This window comes from Dermacentor silvarum, chromosome 1, assembly GCF_013339745.2.
Source record: "Dermacentor silvarum isolate Dsil-2018 chromosome 1, BIME_Dsil_1.4, whole genome shotgun sequence".
Taxonomy (NCBI): Eukaryota; Metazoa; Arthropoda; class Arachnida; order Ixodida; family Ixodidae; genus Dermacentor; species Dermacentor silvarum.
This window is the reverse complement of record NC_051154.1, coordinates 37393836-37413106: the sequence shown is the minus strand read 5'-3', so window position 1 is coordinate 37413106 and position 19271 is coordinate 37393836. Positions and strand designations below refer to the sequence as shown.

General features: G+C 43.3%; 2 protein-coding genes across 4 annotated transcripts in view; one reads left to right on the top strand and one right to left on the bottom strand.

Annotated features, from left to right (window-relative positions):
• LOC119460582 (glutaredoxin-3) overlaps nucleotides 1-11364 on the top strand; it is a 71143-nt gene extending 59779 nt beyond the window's left edge. For all 3 annotated transcript variants that reach the window (XM_049666738.1, XM_049666740.1, XM_049666735.1), the window contains one exon: nucleotides 11270-11364. In XM_049666738.1, the coding sequence (XP_049522695.1) occupies nucleotides 11270-11314 (45 nt within the window). In that variant the 3' untranslated portion in view covers nucleotides 11315-11364. The remainder of the gene's footprint in view (nucleotides 1-11269) is intronic.
• A 5159-nt stretch (nucleotides 11365-16523) lies between these two features.
• Nucleotides 16524-19271, bottom strand: LOC119460574 (RING finger protein 145). Its single transcript, XM_037721533.2, has 3 exons — nucleotides 19073-19271; nucleotides 18509-18676; nucleotides 16524-18440 (listed from the first exon to the last, which is right to left on the bottom strand). The coding sequence occupies exons 2-3, from the start codon at nucleotides 18666-18668 to the stop codon at nucleotides 16816-16818; spliced, it is 1785 nt and encodes a 594-aa protein (XP_037577461.1). The 5' UTR covers nucleotides 18669-18676; nucleotides 19073-19271; the 3' UTR covers nucleotides 16524-16815.

Genomic DNA, 19271 nt, shown 5'->3' with positions numbered 1-19271 from the left:
TACCTGGTGTGACATTCCAAGGATGAGTGCTTCGACGAAAACGGAAAACGGGTGCGCACCGCGTTACAATCGAGGGCGCGTTACAATCGAGTAAATACGGTAGGCCTTTCTTTTTCGAATTTTCGTGCCGAACCTGCATATAACGAAATCCTCTTTATAAAGAAGTTTTTCAGGAATTTGTCAATTTCGTTATATCCAGGTTTAACTGTACTTAGATTTAGGTGCACGTTAAAGAACCCCAGGTGGTCCAAATTTCTGGAGTCCCCCTCTACGGCGTGCCTCATAATCAGATTGTGATTTTGGCACGTAAAACCCCATAATTAAATTAATTAATTAGGAAAGTTGTCTTCCACATGCACATAAAACCTCAGTTCTTTCTCGTGAACGTCATGCCTCCCGGTTGCTGGGCCACGAAAAGCGTGACACTGCCCGTTGCACGCAAAAAATTGGTTCCGCTGCTTCCTCCAACCCCTAATCAGCTTTTAATTCACGACGAACTCGCGCTGAGTGGCGCATTTGTAGGAGTTCTCGGTAAAAAGTACGACTTGACACTTTAAGTCAGCAGTGTAGCTCTACAGACGTGGCATCGTCGCACAGCCACGCAACAGCAAATGCGAACCGTCACATAGAAATGATCACAAAATGGTGACGCAAAGGGAAAAACAACCAATAAACATGTGTGTTTCTTTAACCAGAAACATTGTCGTGACTTATTAATTGCGCTACCACTTTTGTTGGATCTTTAACTGCCGCAAATTTCCTATTTTCATTATTTGTGTTTTGCACGACTGCGGCTTCGACGTGTGGTATCGACATGCATGCCAGGTAGGCTTGTGCGACTAGTGCTTTTTTGGTTCGAAGCAAATTCGAAGCGAATAGTAATTCTTCTCGAATAATTTCGAAGCGAAAATACTTCGAATAGTAGCAAGTAAAGAAAAAAAAACGGCAGTGGGCTAAGGTCTGGGATTTATTCAAGGAAAATAAACAACTTGATTATTTACGAAAACCTACAAATTTTCGTGCAAAAACACTAGCTGTTCCACATGCTGGGGTTTGAGATGCTCTCTTCTGCAGCTTACAATGGCTCCTGCAGTGGAAAAAAGCCTTTCACTTCTTGTCTGGGTGGCTGGTATCGAAAGATACCTGCGGGCAGCTGTAACCAGGATTGGGTAAAGGTGGCTGCCCTTGCTTTTCCACCACACAAGGGGCTCTTCGGACCGGGAAAGAAGGGGGGCCTTCAAGTGCCCAGCAACCTCATCCGAGATTGGACGGCTTGACTGATTATGTGAATGCGAACTGAAGTGTGTAAAAGCACTCCACACAGACTCCCTTGATGGGTCTGCAGAGCAGGTGCTGTTCTCACTTGTTGCTGTACCATGTTGATCAACTGGCACAGTCTCTTCTGCTGCCATTGTGAGTAGAGTGAACGCCCATTGCTTTGCGGGTCGTTCAGCATAACAGACATCTTTGTATCTAGGATCGACCAACATTGCCAATGCAGGAAGGCGTGACATCTTGATATCAGGGAACCTCGTCTTGATGCTACGCAAAAGGCTTGAGGCAAGCAATGCTGCCTCACCACCTTCGGAAACATGTTCAGCTAGAACCACCTCGGTACAATGCAACAGGGGAATGACTTGTGACAGCGTGGGATATCTGTCCCCAGACAGTTCAGTTGTGGCATGGTCAAGTGGCTTCGAGACTTGCACTGCTGCATTCATAAGCTTCCACTCACTTGCGTTCAAGGTTGGAACTGCGTCAGATTCTGAAAGTTCTACAGTGATGACCGTACGGAGCTTCACTAGCCTGGCCATCATGGCATGCTCACTGTTCCATCACGTCGGGACGTCTCGTATAACCTCGAGAGGGTCCAGCTGCATGTTTCTCTGAATTTCCTGAAGCCGTCCTCGGGCCTTGGCACTCCGTTTGTATCTAGCCACAATCGCTCTGGCTTTAGCACAGAGCTGCAAAAACCCTGATACTTCTCTTTTGGCATCACTAACACACAACTGAAGGGTGTGTCCGAAACACTGCACACCATTCCAGGACGACCGTGCTACTGCAGAAGTAAAGTTCCTTCCATTATCTGTAACGACGAAGATCGGCACAGTATCGTGGGCTGGAAGTTCCCACTCCTCTATGACACCTGCGATAAATAGCTCCAGCTTTGCTGCAGTGTCATCTGTCTGTCATCTCCGTGCAAGCCAATGCATGCACGTTTTGCACGAAGTCACTGTCCATGACGTGACAAGTTACACAAACGTAGCTGTCATTTGCCCGCGATGTCCAACCATCAGTTGTGATTGAAAGCAACTCCACTCCACTTGCAAAAATGTCCCCGAGCTTCTTTTTCACCTTCTCTTTCCTTGATGCGTAGAGGTCTGGAATAATGGCTCTCGAGAATGTTGTCCGAGACGGCACGGCATAATCCAGCATAGCGAACTTTATCATGTCGAGGAAACCCGGTTCTTCGACAATGTTGTAGGGGTGCCTACCACGAGCTACGAAGCAAGCTATCATTTTTGTCATCTGTTGGGCCTTTGGGGCCGACGCTTTCATTTTCGGCTTGAAACTGTCGGCTATGGAGGCTGTTGACCACTTGCCTTGCTTGCCCCCTTGAGCTTGGATGGCCTTTTGCGTGTGTCCTGCTTCTCTTGGTAGTCCTTTCCTTGTGCAAGTCCAGGTGTCTCCTTAAATGCATTGCTAGGGTTGTTGTCGTACTTGTCAGGGTCTTCGGGGCTGCCTTGCATTTAAGACATCGAGCTTTATTTTCCAGTGGAATCTTTACAAAAAAGTTCCAAATCGGATCGCTGGCCGCATGCAAGTCCGTCATGGTGCTCTCTGGAGTGGTCCAAGGTGGCTGGGATTGATCAAATACCGCCGCGGCAGAGACAGAGTCGCCGACTAAACGCAATTGACCACACCACCACGCCGACGAGATGCGTTTTTGTACGCCTTTGTTCTGAGTATAGTTCTGTTTTCCTGGCTTGGTTTGGATTGGATTGGGAAAAGTATTACTGAATAAAAAATTGAAACTTCCGAAAACGCCTTCTCCCTGCCACGTGTGGCTATTCGTTCGAGCCTAATACTTCGCAATTTCCGAATAACAAAATTCGAATCGAAGCGAATATCGAATAGCACATTATTCGTTCAACTATTAGAAAATATCGAATATTCGCACAAGCCTAATGCCAGGGCATTTTGGTTTGCGGCCTTGGCTTTGGCGGCTCCAGCGGCGGCACTGTTCCACTGTGGAACTCCATTAGCTCGGTACTTTTGCTAGCTTTGATCATGGATATAAGTCGATAGCTAATTATGGGTAGCATTTCTGAAAAAAAAAAAGAAGGTTGACCTATATTCGAATAAATACGGTACTTCGTTTTTGCTAAAGCGGAATGAATTAGGCCACACTAGCAATAATGGAGTCTTCCACTAGGCACTAGCAAATGCAAGTACCTAGCTATGGAAAATGCAGTACAAAATCGCTCCATGTGAAATGGGCATAAGACATGATCTGGAATAGAGGGAACAGCAAGAAGGATGTATAGTTTTCTGCATGCAACCATTACAGTTCCTATGTGCATACCTCTAGAGGTGACTTGCACTGTTGCAATTGTCATATTGGCAAACTACTACTACGGTGAAAAGCTCCAGTTTAGCCCAGTCTGCTTGTCTGTGGATGCTTTGAATGGTTCACCAGATGGCATCCGTTACAATCAGACTTGTACGTAACGAAATACATGCGATTAATTACTTGTAATCAATTAATTTTTTTTTACTTTTGTAATTTAACGATTGCTTTGTTTACTAGGTAATACTCACTGTAATTCAGTTACATTTTTCAGTAACCAATTAACATGTAACCAGTTACTTTATTGATAAGACAAGCTGAAACAAGCAACGCAGATTTCAGAACCTTAATTTGGTAGGAGCTGCAGCAGAATGCTCGAGATAGTGCCACGTAGAAGCCTTGTTGCACATATTCGGACAAGCAAACCTGGTGGCTCAGTATCTGTTTCCTTATGTTGATGCTCCACCAGATGCTGGCTGATGAATTTAACAGGTGCTGATATTTCTCGATAGTGTGTAGGACCATTTTTTTTTTTTTACCTTTGCATTGGCCCAACTGGGAGCGTTTTCCTCAAGTCCCAGCAACTATGAAGTGCTGCACTTCATAGACATAGAGGACTCAGATGCTGAGTAACCACAATATTGTGCGCAAGAACCATTCACGTTACAACACTGCCCTACCCCCCAGCGCGCACACTGAGCGAACTGGCTAATTTTCCTGTTCTTCCCTCTCTTTTTCCTCCTCGAGCAAGTTTTCAGTGCCGCTGCTCATGTTTTCACAACAAAAATGAGGAACGATGACCAACAATTTTTTTTTAATCCTATTGTTAGTGCAGATAAGCAATGTATGAAAGGCTGTCGAGGACACACAGAAAAGGGCCAGGCCAGCTCCTTCTGTTTACTGTATCCATGCAATGTTAATAAAAGTTTGGAGAAAAGTAACATAGAAGTAATTGATTACTATTGAGTAATTTCTCAATTACTTTCATAGGGAAGTAATTGGTAACTGCAATCAATTGCATTTTTGAATGAAGTAATTGTAATCAGTTACTTTTTTCCGGTGCATATCAGAAGCTCAGCAATATTGCCCAACTCATTGCCCTGTTTGGAGCCAGCAAAACGCTTCAGCCATATATTCAATGACAAGATGATCATGATATCGACAGAAGTAGTCACCAGATTTGTGCATAAAATAAGCATTGGTTCACTCTTACGCCAGGAGTTTTGTTAGGAATTGATGTTCTTCCATTCATTTTTGGATATGACCAGCTTCACAGCAACCTGAAAATATGCTAATGCAACTGGTGCTGAGGAGAATTGGCTTTGTATAATTCTGCTAGAGGTGTGCATGAAGTTGGTAGTTAGCTGCCCCTGAGAAGAGCCAAGGTTGGCAAGACGCACTTCTATGAGCATGCAGATTGAAACAAGACAACTGCGATTGGACTATATCTGATACACTCTCTCACCTTTCACACTGTAAAAGCAAGCAGACACTGTACAATTCCAAAAGTCAAGCAGAAGGCTAGTGCATGTCAGAAGACCACGCCCACATCTGTAAGTACAATGTGCCTTTAGATAATTATGCACAGCCTTTAATTTGTGAGAAACTGCATGCTCCTCTTTGGAGCACAATCAAGCCCTGTATAGTAGCATACATATTGTACCACCATTTCCAAATGGGAACGCTCTAGTAAACAGACAAATTACAGTAGGCTGAAGAAATTTGATTGTTGGCCTCAAGACACCAATCTAAACCAATCGCAGGGTCCAGTTTTGTTCTGAATCTTGAACATCTAGTGGTGGCACTTAAATTTAAGGCCACCTCTTCTACTCTAGGTCAGTTGTAAACTTGTCAAAGAAGTGCGAAATTTGTTATGATAATTAGTGCACACAAGCCAAAGTTATCAGTCGCAGGAACCTGGTTACAACAGCTTCTGTGAGGCAGATGCTGGCATACTATGTGCTCAGCATATTGATGGCTTCGTTTCCATCGTTACAACACCTTCTGCATGACTGTCATGATAATTATGTGATATTTAAATTACTGTAAATTCTTTTGTAGTACAGTTAAACCACAATGTAACGAACTTCACTATAACAAACTTCTAGATGTAACAAAGAATTTATCTTATTATAACTTCTTGACCATAGAACACCATGTATTTTGAACCTTGATATAACGACATGTATTTATACACGATTTCAATATGACGAAATTTCGCTGCCACCGTGAAAGAATACAGAGGCAATAAGTGAAAACTGCTGCAGCACATGGTCAAATGGTTGAATTACATACAGCTGCTTGCAAACACACATCTCCAATCACACGCCGCACGACAGAGAGCGGCCGCCAAAGCGGAGCAGTGTCTTTGGTGGTAACGTGCATTTTGGCAGGGGCAAAGGGGAGGAGAGATAGCAGGTGGCATCACTTGTGCTGTCTTCAAGTGTGTTTAATGCTGGAGGTTGCGTAATCTCGAGTTTCGGAAATGTGTTGAAGCGAGAGGGAGCCAAAGCGTTCAATCCCTTCTGCCTGCGCTCTTCATCTCGCCAGCTTGTGGCAGCAAGTGTTTGTGGTCACTGAGCGAGATCTGTCCATGTTTGCCTGTGTGCACGTTACACCATGCTTGTTAATTTATTTACAAAGTAAGCAAAATTTCTCGGACATGACACACACTTGAAAAGTCGCAAACTAGCAACAAACATGGCGGCTGTGAACAACCGCTTGTCACCCGTTGCCTCACTCTAATGCAATTTTAAAACGAAGCTTTATTTGCGGTGTCCAATGGGTTTTGATTGGTCAGACTGTGCGGAGAGGAGTCCACTGATAGCGTCGTAGCACCATGGGTGACACTATCAGCCGCAGCGGCGGAAAGCTTTGCAGGCTTCACGGCATGATACTATTTCATTGGTCGCAGACTCTCAAATTCAATAAAATAAATTTTTTTTCTCCTTGAAATTAGTTTTTTTACGATGGTCATACAATTCATAAAATGTTATCTTCCTTGCTCATAAGAAAAATCCGTCAGTGACTGTACTTAGTTGCATAAAAAGTTGAATTTGAAAATACCAAAATTTCAACGGGGACCGTCACAATGTCTGAATAATCAGTAGTCCAAAATACCGGGCTTGCCTAAAAATAAGCGTGCCGCATTCTTGGATTGTCACTTTTGGAGATGTATGTACAGAGGTCAACACACATGTCTAGAACACACTCGCGAGGGCCAAAGCAGCCACAAAAGCTTAAGCCGACCACCAGGCTGAGAGAAATCAATGGAAACTGTAAATTTAGTCACGCAAGCTCACATACAGCCGATTTTGTGCCACATGACGTCATCAGATTCGCCAGCACAGTCCTGCGAACATGATTCGCGCGTTCTAGAGATGTGTGTTAACCTCTGTACCTTCAATTTCGTGTGACTATAGTGCAAGAAGCATCGTTGTAGAGGGCATATAGGTATATACTGTCACTGCAAATAGATGAAAGTACTGTCAATGCACACACCAAGTTCTCATCGATGACTACTATATACATCAACTAGGATTCGCTAGTTTCGGTTCCACGGAGAGCTGATGACATGGTTGATGACCATGCCGGCGACGTCTCAAAATGAAAATATCGCTATTTATTCTTGACTCATTGGCCATATTGGCACACGGTCGTGCATAATCTTGGGTAAACAGTGCAACACAGATACGGACAGGAGCTAAGGAAGTGACGGGATAGGCGCTGAACAGTGCAAATGGAGTCTGAATTATCGCACGAAAGGCCGTAAGGTGTCATTATATTGAGGTTTAACTGTACTCACAGTATTTGTGCAAACGAAAATGGCACATTAAATTTTTAACAAATTATCGTAGTGCTACAGATACGATGTCGTGTCTGTTGCACGAAGTGCATGAAATGGCTGCATCGCGACAATGCTATCAGTGCCGGCCAACGAAGCTTTCTCGGGCTCGTTGCAAGGCCCTTCATTGGCAGAACTGAAACTTATAAGAAATGCTTCTAGAAGCTTCATTTTAAGTATATACAGGATATAAAGAGCAAATGTTGAGTTTTGGAACTCCATCATTGTACGCTGGAGAAATGAAATGGTGTTAGAGCGTGTTTGGGTTTATTATGATTGTGGTTTTACATGCACAGTAAGCCAAGATTGGGCATTTTTAGAATGACAGTTTCAAATGCTAAGACTGCCATTGCAACATTTTGGTAGATATGAGAGAAGAAAGGTGCATGTTGTGACAGAATGAGCTGGTGTAATGAATGCATCCTCCACAGATTCGGCAATTTTATTTTATAGCCTACATCTCTGTGTCAGAATGTTTAACTGTAAGCACAACTAAAGTCCTATTTTTCAAGAGTCTGGTGAGGACCCATGGTTGGTTGTTATCGTAGTGTACCAAATGGTGCACATGGCTGTTGTTGCAACAAGTATGTTTCAATGCCTTCATATTTAATACGACAGGAGGACAGATGTATTGTATCTATATACAGGGTGTTTCATTTTAGCTGTACCAAATGTTTAACAATTGCCTGTGACAGATAGCACAATTATAATCCTTTATCTAAACTACACGATGAGGCGGCCATTACTTCCGCGAGAAATCAAAACGTCTAATAGAATATTTAAAAAAAATTATGCTAATTAACTTTTTAATTAGTTTACGGTACAGCTTTCAATCTACGAATTATAGCCGCTGAGTTCGCAAGGCGTATCCACTTGGAACAAATTCTTAGGACTGAACGATTTCGAGATATTAATTTTCAACGTGTCCGACGGAATGCATGGCCGTTCCAGTTAACTTTGTGCTTCAATTACAAAAAGCAGCGTTTTCCTCAAAAAGCTAACTGGATTGCCCATGTATTTTGCCGGACACTTTAAAAATTAATATCTCGAAACTGGTTCAGTCCTGAGAATTCGTTCCAAGTGTGTACGCCTTGCGAACTCAGCGGCTATAATTTGTAGATTGAAAGCTGTGCCGTAAACTAATTAAAAGTTAATTAGCATAATTATGTTAATTATTCTATTAGACATTTTGATTTCTCGTGAAAGCAATGGCCGCCTTATCATGTAGTTTAGATCAAGGATTATAATTGTGCTATCTGCCACAGGCAATTTTTAAAATTTTGGTACAGCTAAAATGAAACATCCTGTATATAGATACAGTACATCTGTCCTCCTGTCGTATTAAATATGAAGGCATTGCAACATACTTGATACAATAGTGGCACCATCTGCCATCACCAACCGAAATAGAGAAAAAAAAAAAAAGGTTTTTCTTTTCACTTGCTCTGCCATTCCGGCAGATAACCCGTATGTATATGGATGGGTGCGAAGGTATATACAAATATTATTTGTGCTGCAAGGCTGCCTTTCTGAACCTAATGTGATAATGCATGACCGTGTATGCTCAGAAGAGCGCTGAGGTTGCATACAAGCTGTTTAGTTTAGTTTATTTAGTTATAAATTTATTATACCTTCAAGGTACAGTTGTACATTGCAGAGGGGAGGGTCAAAGGTAGATATAGAGGCAAATAATACATACTTGATTATAGATACAAAATACAAATAAGCAAGAACTTTCAAAGAAAAGGTCAAAGGCAAACACATTGAGTCAATAAAAACAAAGAAGGAAAAAAGAAAGAAAAAAAAAAAAGAATTGTCCCGGAAGTGTTAGATAAGTAGCTCATATAATCGACAGTTTTAGTTTAGCGTACGCTATAAAATAGCGGGTCGTCGCTGCGCATGCGCAGAACGCTAAACGACCCATAGCGTATAGGTTTCGCACGCTGTTTCTCAGATTTAGCGTTACCGTCTTTGCGTGGTTTGCGTAGTTTATGTAAAACATGGCGGCGGTCCCCGCTGCCCGCTTCAAATTGAATTTGGCGTGGCTTTTGTACAATTCGCTGTGTTCTTAGCAAATGACTGCATAAACAGCTTTCGCTTAGTCTCAGGCTGCTTCGACGACAGTGTATTATTGATAACCTTGTAGAGTTTTCCAGAACGCTTCTCTTTTCAAACGACACGAATACTAATGAGGGAAACCTTCGAGATATGTCAGCGCCACCTATCGGTGAAGTCTAGAGATAGGCGCGATGATGGCATATGGCCTCTGAGATGGGAAGATCTCGCAGGCCAACTAAAGCTGTAATAAACGTGCGCTGATTAGCATACGCTGTACTATAGCGTATAGCGTACGCTATACTAAAACTGTCTAATGTATGGCAAAAAACATGGCAAACAAAATGATAAGAATGGTAAAGAGAAGCAATGGCAAGCGTTTTCTTAAGCTGTCCTTGTGCTTTCAAAGTAGCATGCTTTTTAACATGCAATGTAATGACAGAAACTTTCTACTATCGTGAATGCCACAACGAGAAAATTGTTTGATATTGCTGGTGAGAAGGCTGTACCATGGCCACTGGATAAATAAAAAAATGTGGCCTGCCGCGTGCATTGAAAATGGCATGGTTCGCCTTGGCGCCACCAGTGAAGGAATGTTCTCTGGGAACGGTGTAGAAAAAGCGTGAGGAACGCGCTAGTAACGCCGTCGCTCGTGGAAGCTAACGCGCCCCGGGCATCTCCGGCAAGTAGCGCCGTTGGGGCAAACCAAGCGGCTGCGAATGCAACTACGGCTGGGATGCTCGTTCCCATTGCAGGCCGCCTGACGCAGTAGGCCGTACCTTTTTTTAAAATCCAGCGGCCGCGGCCGTACATTCAAAAACTATTTGAAAAATATTCGATATTCGGTTTGATGCGCTTCCGGCACTATTTGGTTCGTATTCGGTTCGGTTTCAAAAACTACTATTCGCACACCCTTAAAATATGTACAATATACATACAGGGTGTCCCAACTATCATGCACCAAGATTTAAAAATATATGCAAATGCCATGTAACTGACAGAACCAAGGTAATGTTGTTTGCTGGCGCTTGGAGATACTCCCGATTATTTTTTGCATTCCGCCTATTTACATAATTAGTCTTAATTAATCAATAAAAAAAACTAGGGCTTAGGCAAACTTCAGTTGTACGGAGCAAAGCTTTCTCGAAGTCATCTGCACAAATGACATCGGATGGAAAGTATTGCTTACTTTGCTGCATCAACGAGGTGGTGGTGGTAAATTATTTTTTTGTGCTGCAACAAGAGTAAAATACTAAATCCTACGGGAAAACACAATAGCAGTAGTGTCACCAAGTGTTGGGGCCTGCCCTATTACTATGATGCCATTTTGAACCGAAAAGTCAGGTAGCCTCAATTTGTGTTCATGAGAACATGGCATTTAGAGATTTGTACTGCAATACAGGCCACTTTGCACATAATTGCAATTGCTTTATGGTTGTGCAGTGCAATTTATTTAACAGTAGTCAGGTGACATATCTATTAAAGATATTTATTTTCATTCTTTAGAGCTATGGAATACCCAGAGTGCTACTGGAGTCGCACTTGAGGCCTTACAGTAGCTCCGATTGTGTGCATTGTGGCTGTTAACTCCAGACATAGGTATTATTGTAGTGCCATAAGGGTAATTAATTGCATCCTCATTTCACGTATTCATGTATTCAGCCAAATTCGAGCTTCCTTGCTGCCAGGCATCTAGCATAATGTTGTGTTTTACACTGGGGGGCGTATGTTAATGGCCAAAGAAAAGAGGGTTACTTGCAATGTGTGAAGTCTTCTAACATGTTGTGTGTCTGTTACAGGAACTGGAAGAAAGTGGTGAGCTTACAGCTGCTCTAAATCCATGACTACCCAACGCCTCATGCTCTTTCACATGAATAAACTACATTTGTGCTCACCTGGTCAGTCAGTTTGCTTATTCTTCTGCAGATATGTTCTATGAACATATGGCTTGTAATTTCCAGGGATGCTTATGCAACAAAATAGACTTCACCATGTGCAGAGCGCATGCACAGTGGCCCTGTAGGCGCCACGATTACAGTAGTCCTTGTTACTTTTCCGCTGTACTTGGGTTCAAGGAAACATTGAGAAGAATGCCAAGGACAATGCCCTTGATTGTAAATATTTCCAGTCAAGTTTTCGGGGAAGCTGATGGCGTGAAGGAGGGTTAAATCTCCTGAACGCCACACATATTGCAGAATCCCTTTAGTATTCCCTTCCTGCCTTTTGATCTCGAGGGCTAAGCAGATTTGTGATGGTGCAAACACAGCATGCATCTTGCCATTAGGAGCCCACTCGGGACTACTACCAGCATGCTTTTCAGTAGCAGTGGAGTTGTGAAACTCGCCGTAAAATAGGTTTTTTCCAAGAACCAATACTACAAATACTAAGTGTTGGTTCTTGGAGAGAGAGAGAAATATGTTTATTAAATCATAAAAGAATAGAAAATTGTACATGTATGAAAAGGCAACCCCAGTGGTTCTTCCGGTGAGGTGCCTAGATTAAGTTAATGGTTTCGCTTCTTATAAGGTAGGTGAGCAAGCTCTCATATATAGCTTTGCGGTGTTGAGGGGTCCCTCTGGATCCTTCCTAGAGGGACCCCTCAACACCGCAAAGCTATATTGGACAGCTTGCTCACCTACCTTATAAGAAGCGAAACCATTAACTTAATCTAGGCACCTCACCGGAAGAACCACTGGGGTTGCCTTTTCATACATGCACTATTTTCAATTTTTTTATGATTTAATAAACGTATTTCTCTCTCTCTCCAAGAACCAACACAATTAGTATTTGTAGTATCGTTAGTGAGCTGCATGATAACACTAGTGATTCTCCAAATAAACTAACTTTTGCATTGTTAATGTTGGCACTTTATGCAGTCCCTTTCCCCTCAAATGCTAGGAGCACATTTGCTTCCCTCCGCAACCCTCTGCTGGAAAAAAAGAATTATGGTTAAGTCGCTGATGTGAAGCACATACTGAGTGATTTTGTGGTCCGACACTCACCAGCAAGAAGCACAGATTGGCATACTCACAAATATGTTGTTCTGGGATGCTGTTCCTTCACTCTTGAATATCTGTGCCTTGATATGTACGATTGGTTGTTTCGATGTGGCAAATATTTTCAGCTGAATGCCAACGTGTGAGAGTGACTCAATTAGTGGCTAATACATGCTGCTTTGGCTCAGTGGCTATAGTGTTCTGCTGTAGAGCACAAAATCTTGAGTTCATTTCTTGACTGGCAGCTGCATTCTGATGGGGTTGAATGCAAAACTGGCTTTTGCTTTTAGTTTCGAAGTGGTCAATGTTAACCAAGAGCTGTCCAGTCCTTGAAGCCCACTCTGCAGCCTTGGGAAGTAGAACGGTAAAACCAATAAAATTAGTGCACTCATGGTACCAGTGCTGCTGCAAGAACAGATTCACTGTGCAGCATTACTCTTTTACTTTTCTGAGAAGCTGCCTTACTTTGTTACACCTATCTGCCGCAGGACAGACACAAGAAACACAGCATGGGTGATAATCGATATTGCAGGGGGGGGGGACACATTGCACACATAGTTGAGACACTTCAGCTATTGATATAAGCAGGCAGCAAAGTTCATCTAGGAACAATGGATGTGTTGGCAGTGCAGTTAGTATTTTGTTCTTTATGTAGGCCAACTTCCCTGCTACCTGATAAGCCTGATACATTGAGCAGTGTGCATATGCATATCCTTTTGCAGCAAAGGACATATGCATTGGTTCGAGCATTTTGTTTAATATCCGATGCTTATGTTATTGGAATGCTGAACACAAAACGTCCCGTGGTGCTTACATTAGATACTGTGGCATCCTTGTTGGTGACAAAACACCTTCACTTTTCCACAGTTTGAAAACCTGATACCTTTTCATTCTTCAAGTGCAAGGCAAGACATTGCAACTTTGATCCTTGTCTTCTGTGGGCATCTCTTTGAAACTCTCCACAAGAATTACGGTTACACACTTGTCTTAATAATGCCTGTTGGACATGCAGCGTTCTTGCACTGCGTTTTTTGCAACTGTGAGTTCTGCAAATGCAAACTTTGGATTGGTGTTTCACATGAAACGATCGCAGCAGCTGCAAGATCCTAGTGGGAGACTGAATTATTCTTGGCGTAGGGATTATTTGAGAGTTTGAGATTTGCTTTATTTCACCATTATGGCACATCAGTACATAACAAAAATGTACCTAAATGGTGAGGATAGCTTGAAAAAGGCTGCATTTTAGCAGCTTGACTTGTGCCGTCACCCCCTGCTTACAAAGACTGCAACGGAAACAAGCTCAAAAAGAACAATTCAAAGCAATGATTTTTCAAGCTCATACAGAATAACTCAAAACAATTTTCACGTTGTTCAGTTCGCTTCATTCATTCAGTCCGCTTCGGCGAAAAAGTAAAACAAAAGAGAAACTGTTTTTGTATAACATTTTTTTTTTGTGTGTGTATTTGAACTTGTCACTCTATCAAACCAATAAAAGCAGGCAGGCCACAGTAAAATGTTGGACGATCCACATTGTTATTGGTTCCACATCCAACGCCAGATATGCAAGTTTGCAGAAAGGTTCAGTACCTCTGAACATCGAAAAATTGAGCGCACGGAAGAGCTGACAGCACATTTGCTGCATCTACAAATTCGCAAGTGAAATCGCACCATGTGGAACAGGCTTTAAGCAAGAGCTCATTACATGTGGGCACATTAGACTTCAGTGGTGTGTAAAACAGCAATGTAAACATAACAATGATTCACATTATGTACACTACATAAAATTGCTAATTTATAAATTTTGACATTATAGAATGCCACATGTATGCACACAAGTGTCTTCACTGGTAAATGCTCTACCAGGCTACATGCTCAAGTTCTATGCAAGTCCAAAAATAATGAGCATATCTGATGAACTTTGTGTGTTTCAGTGCCTTGTTTAGCCAGGAACATTTAATTCTGATCATCAACTCATGGAGTTTAACATCCCAAAGTGACACTGGGGCTATGAGAGATGGCATTGTGGAGGACTCCCATGTTTTGGCCAACTGGGGTTCTGTAACATGCACTTATATCTAAGCACACACTCACTGCTACATTTTGGCCCCATCAAAACACAGCTGTGGCAGCCAGGAATCCAACTTTCGAACTTGTGCTCAGCACAGCACCATAGCATGAACTTCACACAACCACCAATTTCTCTTAATATCACTGCTTTTAACTTCTAAGTGGATGGTGTTTTTCACGAAGAGTATGAACATATTTGGTGGGGTTTTTTTTGCTCTAGGGAATGCAACTTAAGCCCACGAAAAGAATGGATGTGACAAAATGCTGCAACATAAACTATATATTTAGTGGCCAGAACAGAACTGACATATTGCCTCGAGCAAAAAAAAAAAAAAAGACCTTTGTCCAGACATAATTCGGTTTTCCGGAACAGAAAGTTACACTGCTTGCCAGCACCTCTTTTGTAGCCAGCAATGCCCTTCTGTTGCGAGGTACAGTGCAAAGCAGGGATTTCTACTCGAGGCTATCTAGCACCAACTGCACCAGACCATCTTTTTTGAAATGTTCCTCCCTTTTCGATCTCTGCTGAGGCAGCTAGAACACACATGTCATGTTAGGTCTAGTCTTTTGTCCTTTGCAGGGATGTATGACAAAAAGTAACTCTCTGATGTGCCTCAAAGTGTTGACTGACCTTTTATTCATACTTCTGTTACTGATAGGGCTTAGTTATGCTTTCAAACACCCATGTTTCATCACATCAAACGAAGCTGTTCTTTCAAGCAGGAATGTTTCATTAGTGTACAAGAGCCCAACTCGAAAGGGAGTGTAACAGTTTGCTTCAGTGAAAATAGTTAACAAGCCTCCCATAGCTCCAGTGCATCTGAAAGAGAGCTGGCACTGAATGAAATCTCGCATGATCCTTTCAAGGGAAGCCTCTGGAGCACTCGTGGGAACCTCTCTACACAACGCATTACGCGTGGCTTCTGGAAGCTGCTTCCACATTACAGCTTCTATTAGAATTGCAACCTACATTATTGTCAGAATTTTCTGTTCCATGCTCCTAATCACACCATCATCCTGACATTTCGCTGCTCCTGTACAATGGTTCTGGCTATCACAGTGCGATTTTACTGCTCACTAGTACGCCTAAATCCATCCGTGACATAAAGAGAATAGTTGAACCTCACTATAACAAAGTCTCATCCAGCAAGAAAATACCTTCGTCGTAGTCAATATAAGCGTGTGCGCTCATGTTGGCGAGAAAAAGAAATTGTGATCGGATCTATGTATAAGAAACGTGTGATGCCTCTGACAGGACAGCAAAGGGTGTTTTGTGAGCTTTTTTTTGGCTTTGGAGGCTTGCCATGCTAATATGTAACACGTGAACACTTCATTACAAACACGCTCTTTGCACCATTATTAATAAGCAACTGCATGATTGGGGTGACAGGATCAGCACGCTGTCTTGACGGCTGTGAGCCAGCCAAGCCAAGCTGCTGGCAAAACATGCATCCAGAATGTGCCGTTTCAAGTTGTTCTTGTCAAGCATTGACATTTCTGATACCAGAATATCCATTTTGAGCCATGTCCAAAAAATTTGCTTTGCTATAGTATAAGCAATACTGCATTGGATCCAACATGTTGAGTTTCGTTATAGTAGAATACTAATCAAAATAAAGCATGGTCAATCATATTTTATAATTACTTTGCTATATACAATTTGAAACTTATATCCATCCATGTTAGTTCGAGGTTAGACTGTGTATTGTGTTTATGGTGCTTGCCTGTACACCTAATGTCATTAATGACACAAGTATAGAACTACAGCTCCATTCTGCTGCCTCGCATCATAAAACACAAATGGCACCAAAAAATGTACCTGACATAGCAGGCTCATCACAAACCACAAACGGGGTCATTACTAATAATGAGGTGAGCTTATCGTAAATACTTTGAGGGATTAAGCACTCCAGCATAGTGACTTGAAGTGCAAATAATATACCCACTACAAGAAAAAATTGCATCAGAATGACGGCCCAAATAGCAGCAGTTACATTACATCTTTTTATTCATTCAGAACACTATCGCTGTACACATCAAAGAGCAAGTAAACAGTATTTACAAGAATTAAAGTAACAATGGAAGAGTTGTGTTCCCGGAAGTGGTGTGAGCTGTGGAGGGCACTATGGCCATAAAGGGGCATCACATTTTCTCACTGTTACAAGGGGTCCCCAAGAAGCAGCTCCCAGCAGCACCACTTGTATAAAACAAGGGGCACAAGTGGGAACAAAATGGAACGTTGATCTGCGCACGGCACAAGTGGAATAGTCAGCATAGTTCCTTCAGGAGGCATCTGCACGATTGGTCTCATCTGGTGCTGCAGGTGGTTCAGGATCACTCGCTAGCCCAAGCTCTCCGTTTTCCAAAGAGACGTGAGCATGGCACAGGGGGCACTTGTCTTGTATGTACAGCCACTTGCGAAGACATGTTCGATGGAAAAAATGCTGGCACTTCGTGATGCAAGCTGATCGCATCTCGGAGTAGCAGATGGAGCAGACATCGTTGTGCAACAAGAGCTGCTCTGGCGTTGCCTCAGGAAGAGACTCAGTCTTTCGCACAGCCTCACGGCGCAAAAGGAAGCTCTTCCAGCCAGCCTGCATGCGTTGCCACACGTTGAAGTAGCAGTGGACGAGCAGGATGGATGCATTAGCCCAATTCCACTTGCCTGTTGTGGATTCCCAGAAACCCATTCCTACAACGAATAGAGCTACCAAAAACTCCAGAATTTTTGTTACTGCTCGAGCCACATAAATGACATCATCCAAAGCCTCCCAAGGTTCCGTGCGCCATGCATCATACACAAACAAACCATAGATGACTAGTAGACCCACTACCTGTACAGAGGTGAGGATGCAAGAGGAGAGCACAATCATCATCCAAAAATCAATTGGGAAGAGAGTAGACAGTCGCCAAGTGATATGCAATGGGAAAGCAACAAGAAAGGTGCACATGCCCAAGGTCCGAACATGTCGTCCAACCTGTCGACTCTGTGATGCACTCAGAGCCAACACCACTGGCTCGGTAATCTCCAGCACTGACTGAAGCATAGATGACATGACAATGAACAAAATGATGAGCAGTACTGCCACTCGGCTGGGCATCTTGATTTCAGTAAGGCCAGTCTGCAGCGCCAGCAAGAGCATGGTGATGCCCTCTGTCCAGCCGCTGTGCATTGGATTGTCATTCAGAAAAGTAAAGCTCCCATGCAGAAATGCCTTGGTTCCCGACAATGTGAGGTAAGCCAAATAGGATACTGTTACTGAAGAGGCAACCAAAGTCACAGGACTGGAGCAGACATTGCTAGCTGAGCTTAGAGCTAGCAGATACCATGGGCTCTCCCAAGTAGGGTAACTTTCTGCCAACTTTACACAGAACTCAATCAGCCAAAACACAAGAAAATGGGTTGGCACAAATAGCTTGTTCCAAAACAGTGTCATCAGACCAATCCAGCCAAAGCGCATAGTCAGCAGCAGTGTGTCCAGGTAAGTGTCTTTCAAGAAGCTGATCAATGATGGCACCTGACTATATAGATAACACGCAACACTGACACACATCAGTGCATTGCCAAAATTATGGAGGACTTCAAGCGACTCTGGGGGAAAGTCCAGGACACGAGCCAGCACAGGAAGGGTATAACAGGACAAGATGGGAAGCATGGGCCGTGAACGGCTTTCTAACAGCGCGAACACCATGCAGGCCAGCACAATATGGGCCAGAAAGGCAGTCACCTGCCTTCGGGCAAAGCTTTCATCAACATCCAAATGCCGCGACAGACTTGTCTCCATCTGTATGTAGTACTTTGACAGGAGATGAGAGCTGAGCAGCAGCAGCGCGCTCACAAAGTTGGTGTAGAGAGAGCGCACCCGTGGAATGGGCAGCAACAGCAAAAGGAAGCCGTGGACAAGAACTGAAAGAAATTTAAAAATGCTTGCGTAAGTTAGCGTCGCTCTCAAGAAACCAAGTCCAAGTAATTACCTAGGTTGGTCAGCACTGCGTTCAGGACTCCAGGAAGCGACATGGACTGCGGCACCGACTTATTTCTGTCATGCTGCCACCAGTAGTCAATAATAAACAAGCCCGGCACACGCATGATTATGCCAACGGCTGCTTCCACTTGGGCTCTAGATGGCCTCATCCTGAAACCTGCGATTAGAGCATTGACAAGATGTTTACTTCCTGTGTACCATCGTGAGTCGCTCGAAGTCCCCACGTGAGCTCTACAGACCGCGGATATTTCTTAGAAGTTCAGTCATTTCGAAAAAAGAAGAAAGCAAGCCCTCAAGGCACTAATCGCCGTATCACACAGGGCACGCACGCACGCACCCATGCGATACACATTTTGTAGCCAGTAGTTCTGTATCCGCGCTCACCAATATGTCACCAGTGATCTACGCAATATCGGCTGCTATTTTGGACAGAAAGTGCAGTCTCTCAGTACTTCTTAACGCAACGCGCCTGAGATTGCAGAGTGAAACCGCTGTCACGCGTCCAAATAGAAACAAGACATGCTGCCGTTTCACTCTTCCGTTCTATACGCACCAGATTCAGTTCGCCAGGGCAGCAGTCATGTAATCCCAGGTTCTCCACCGCCAACTCGGCAGAACTGTATACTGCCGTATTCACGTCTGTGCCAACCAACGGCCACAATATTCCAGCAAACGCAACATGTTAACTCGCACACCTCACATCGCTGACCCACCAAGATGGTAAACACTAAACGAGCACCCCGCAGCGGCAG

Excerpts from the sequence above, each read along its gene's own strand:
- LOC119460574 (XM_037721533.2), bottom strand. The coding sequence starts at position 18,668 with ATGAGGCCATCTAGAGCCCAAGTGGAAGCAGCCGTTGGCATAATCATG. Across the intron at positions 18,441-18,508 it reads CGCAGTGCTGACCAACCTAG|TTCTTGTCCACGGCTTCCTT; the intron begins GTAATTACTTGG and ends AATTTCTTTCAG.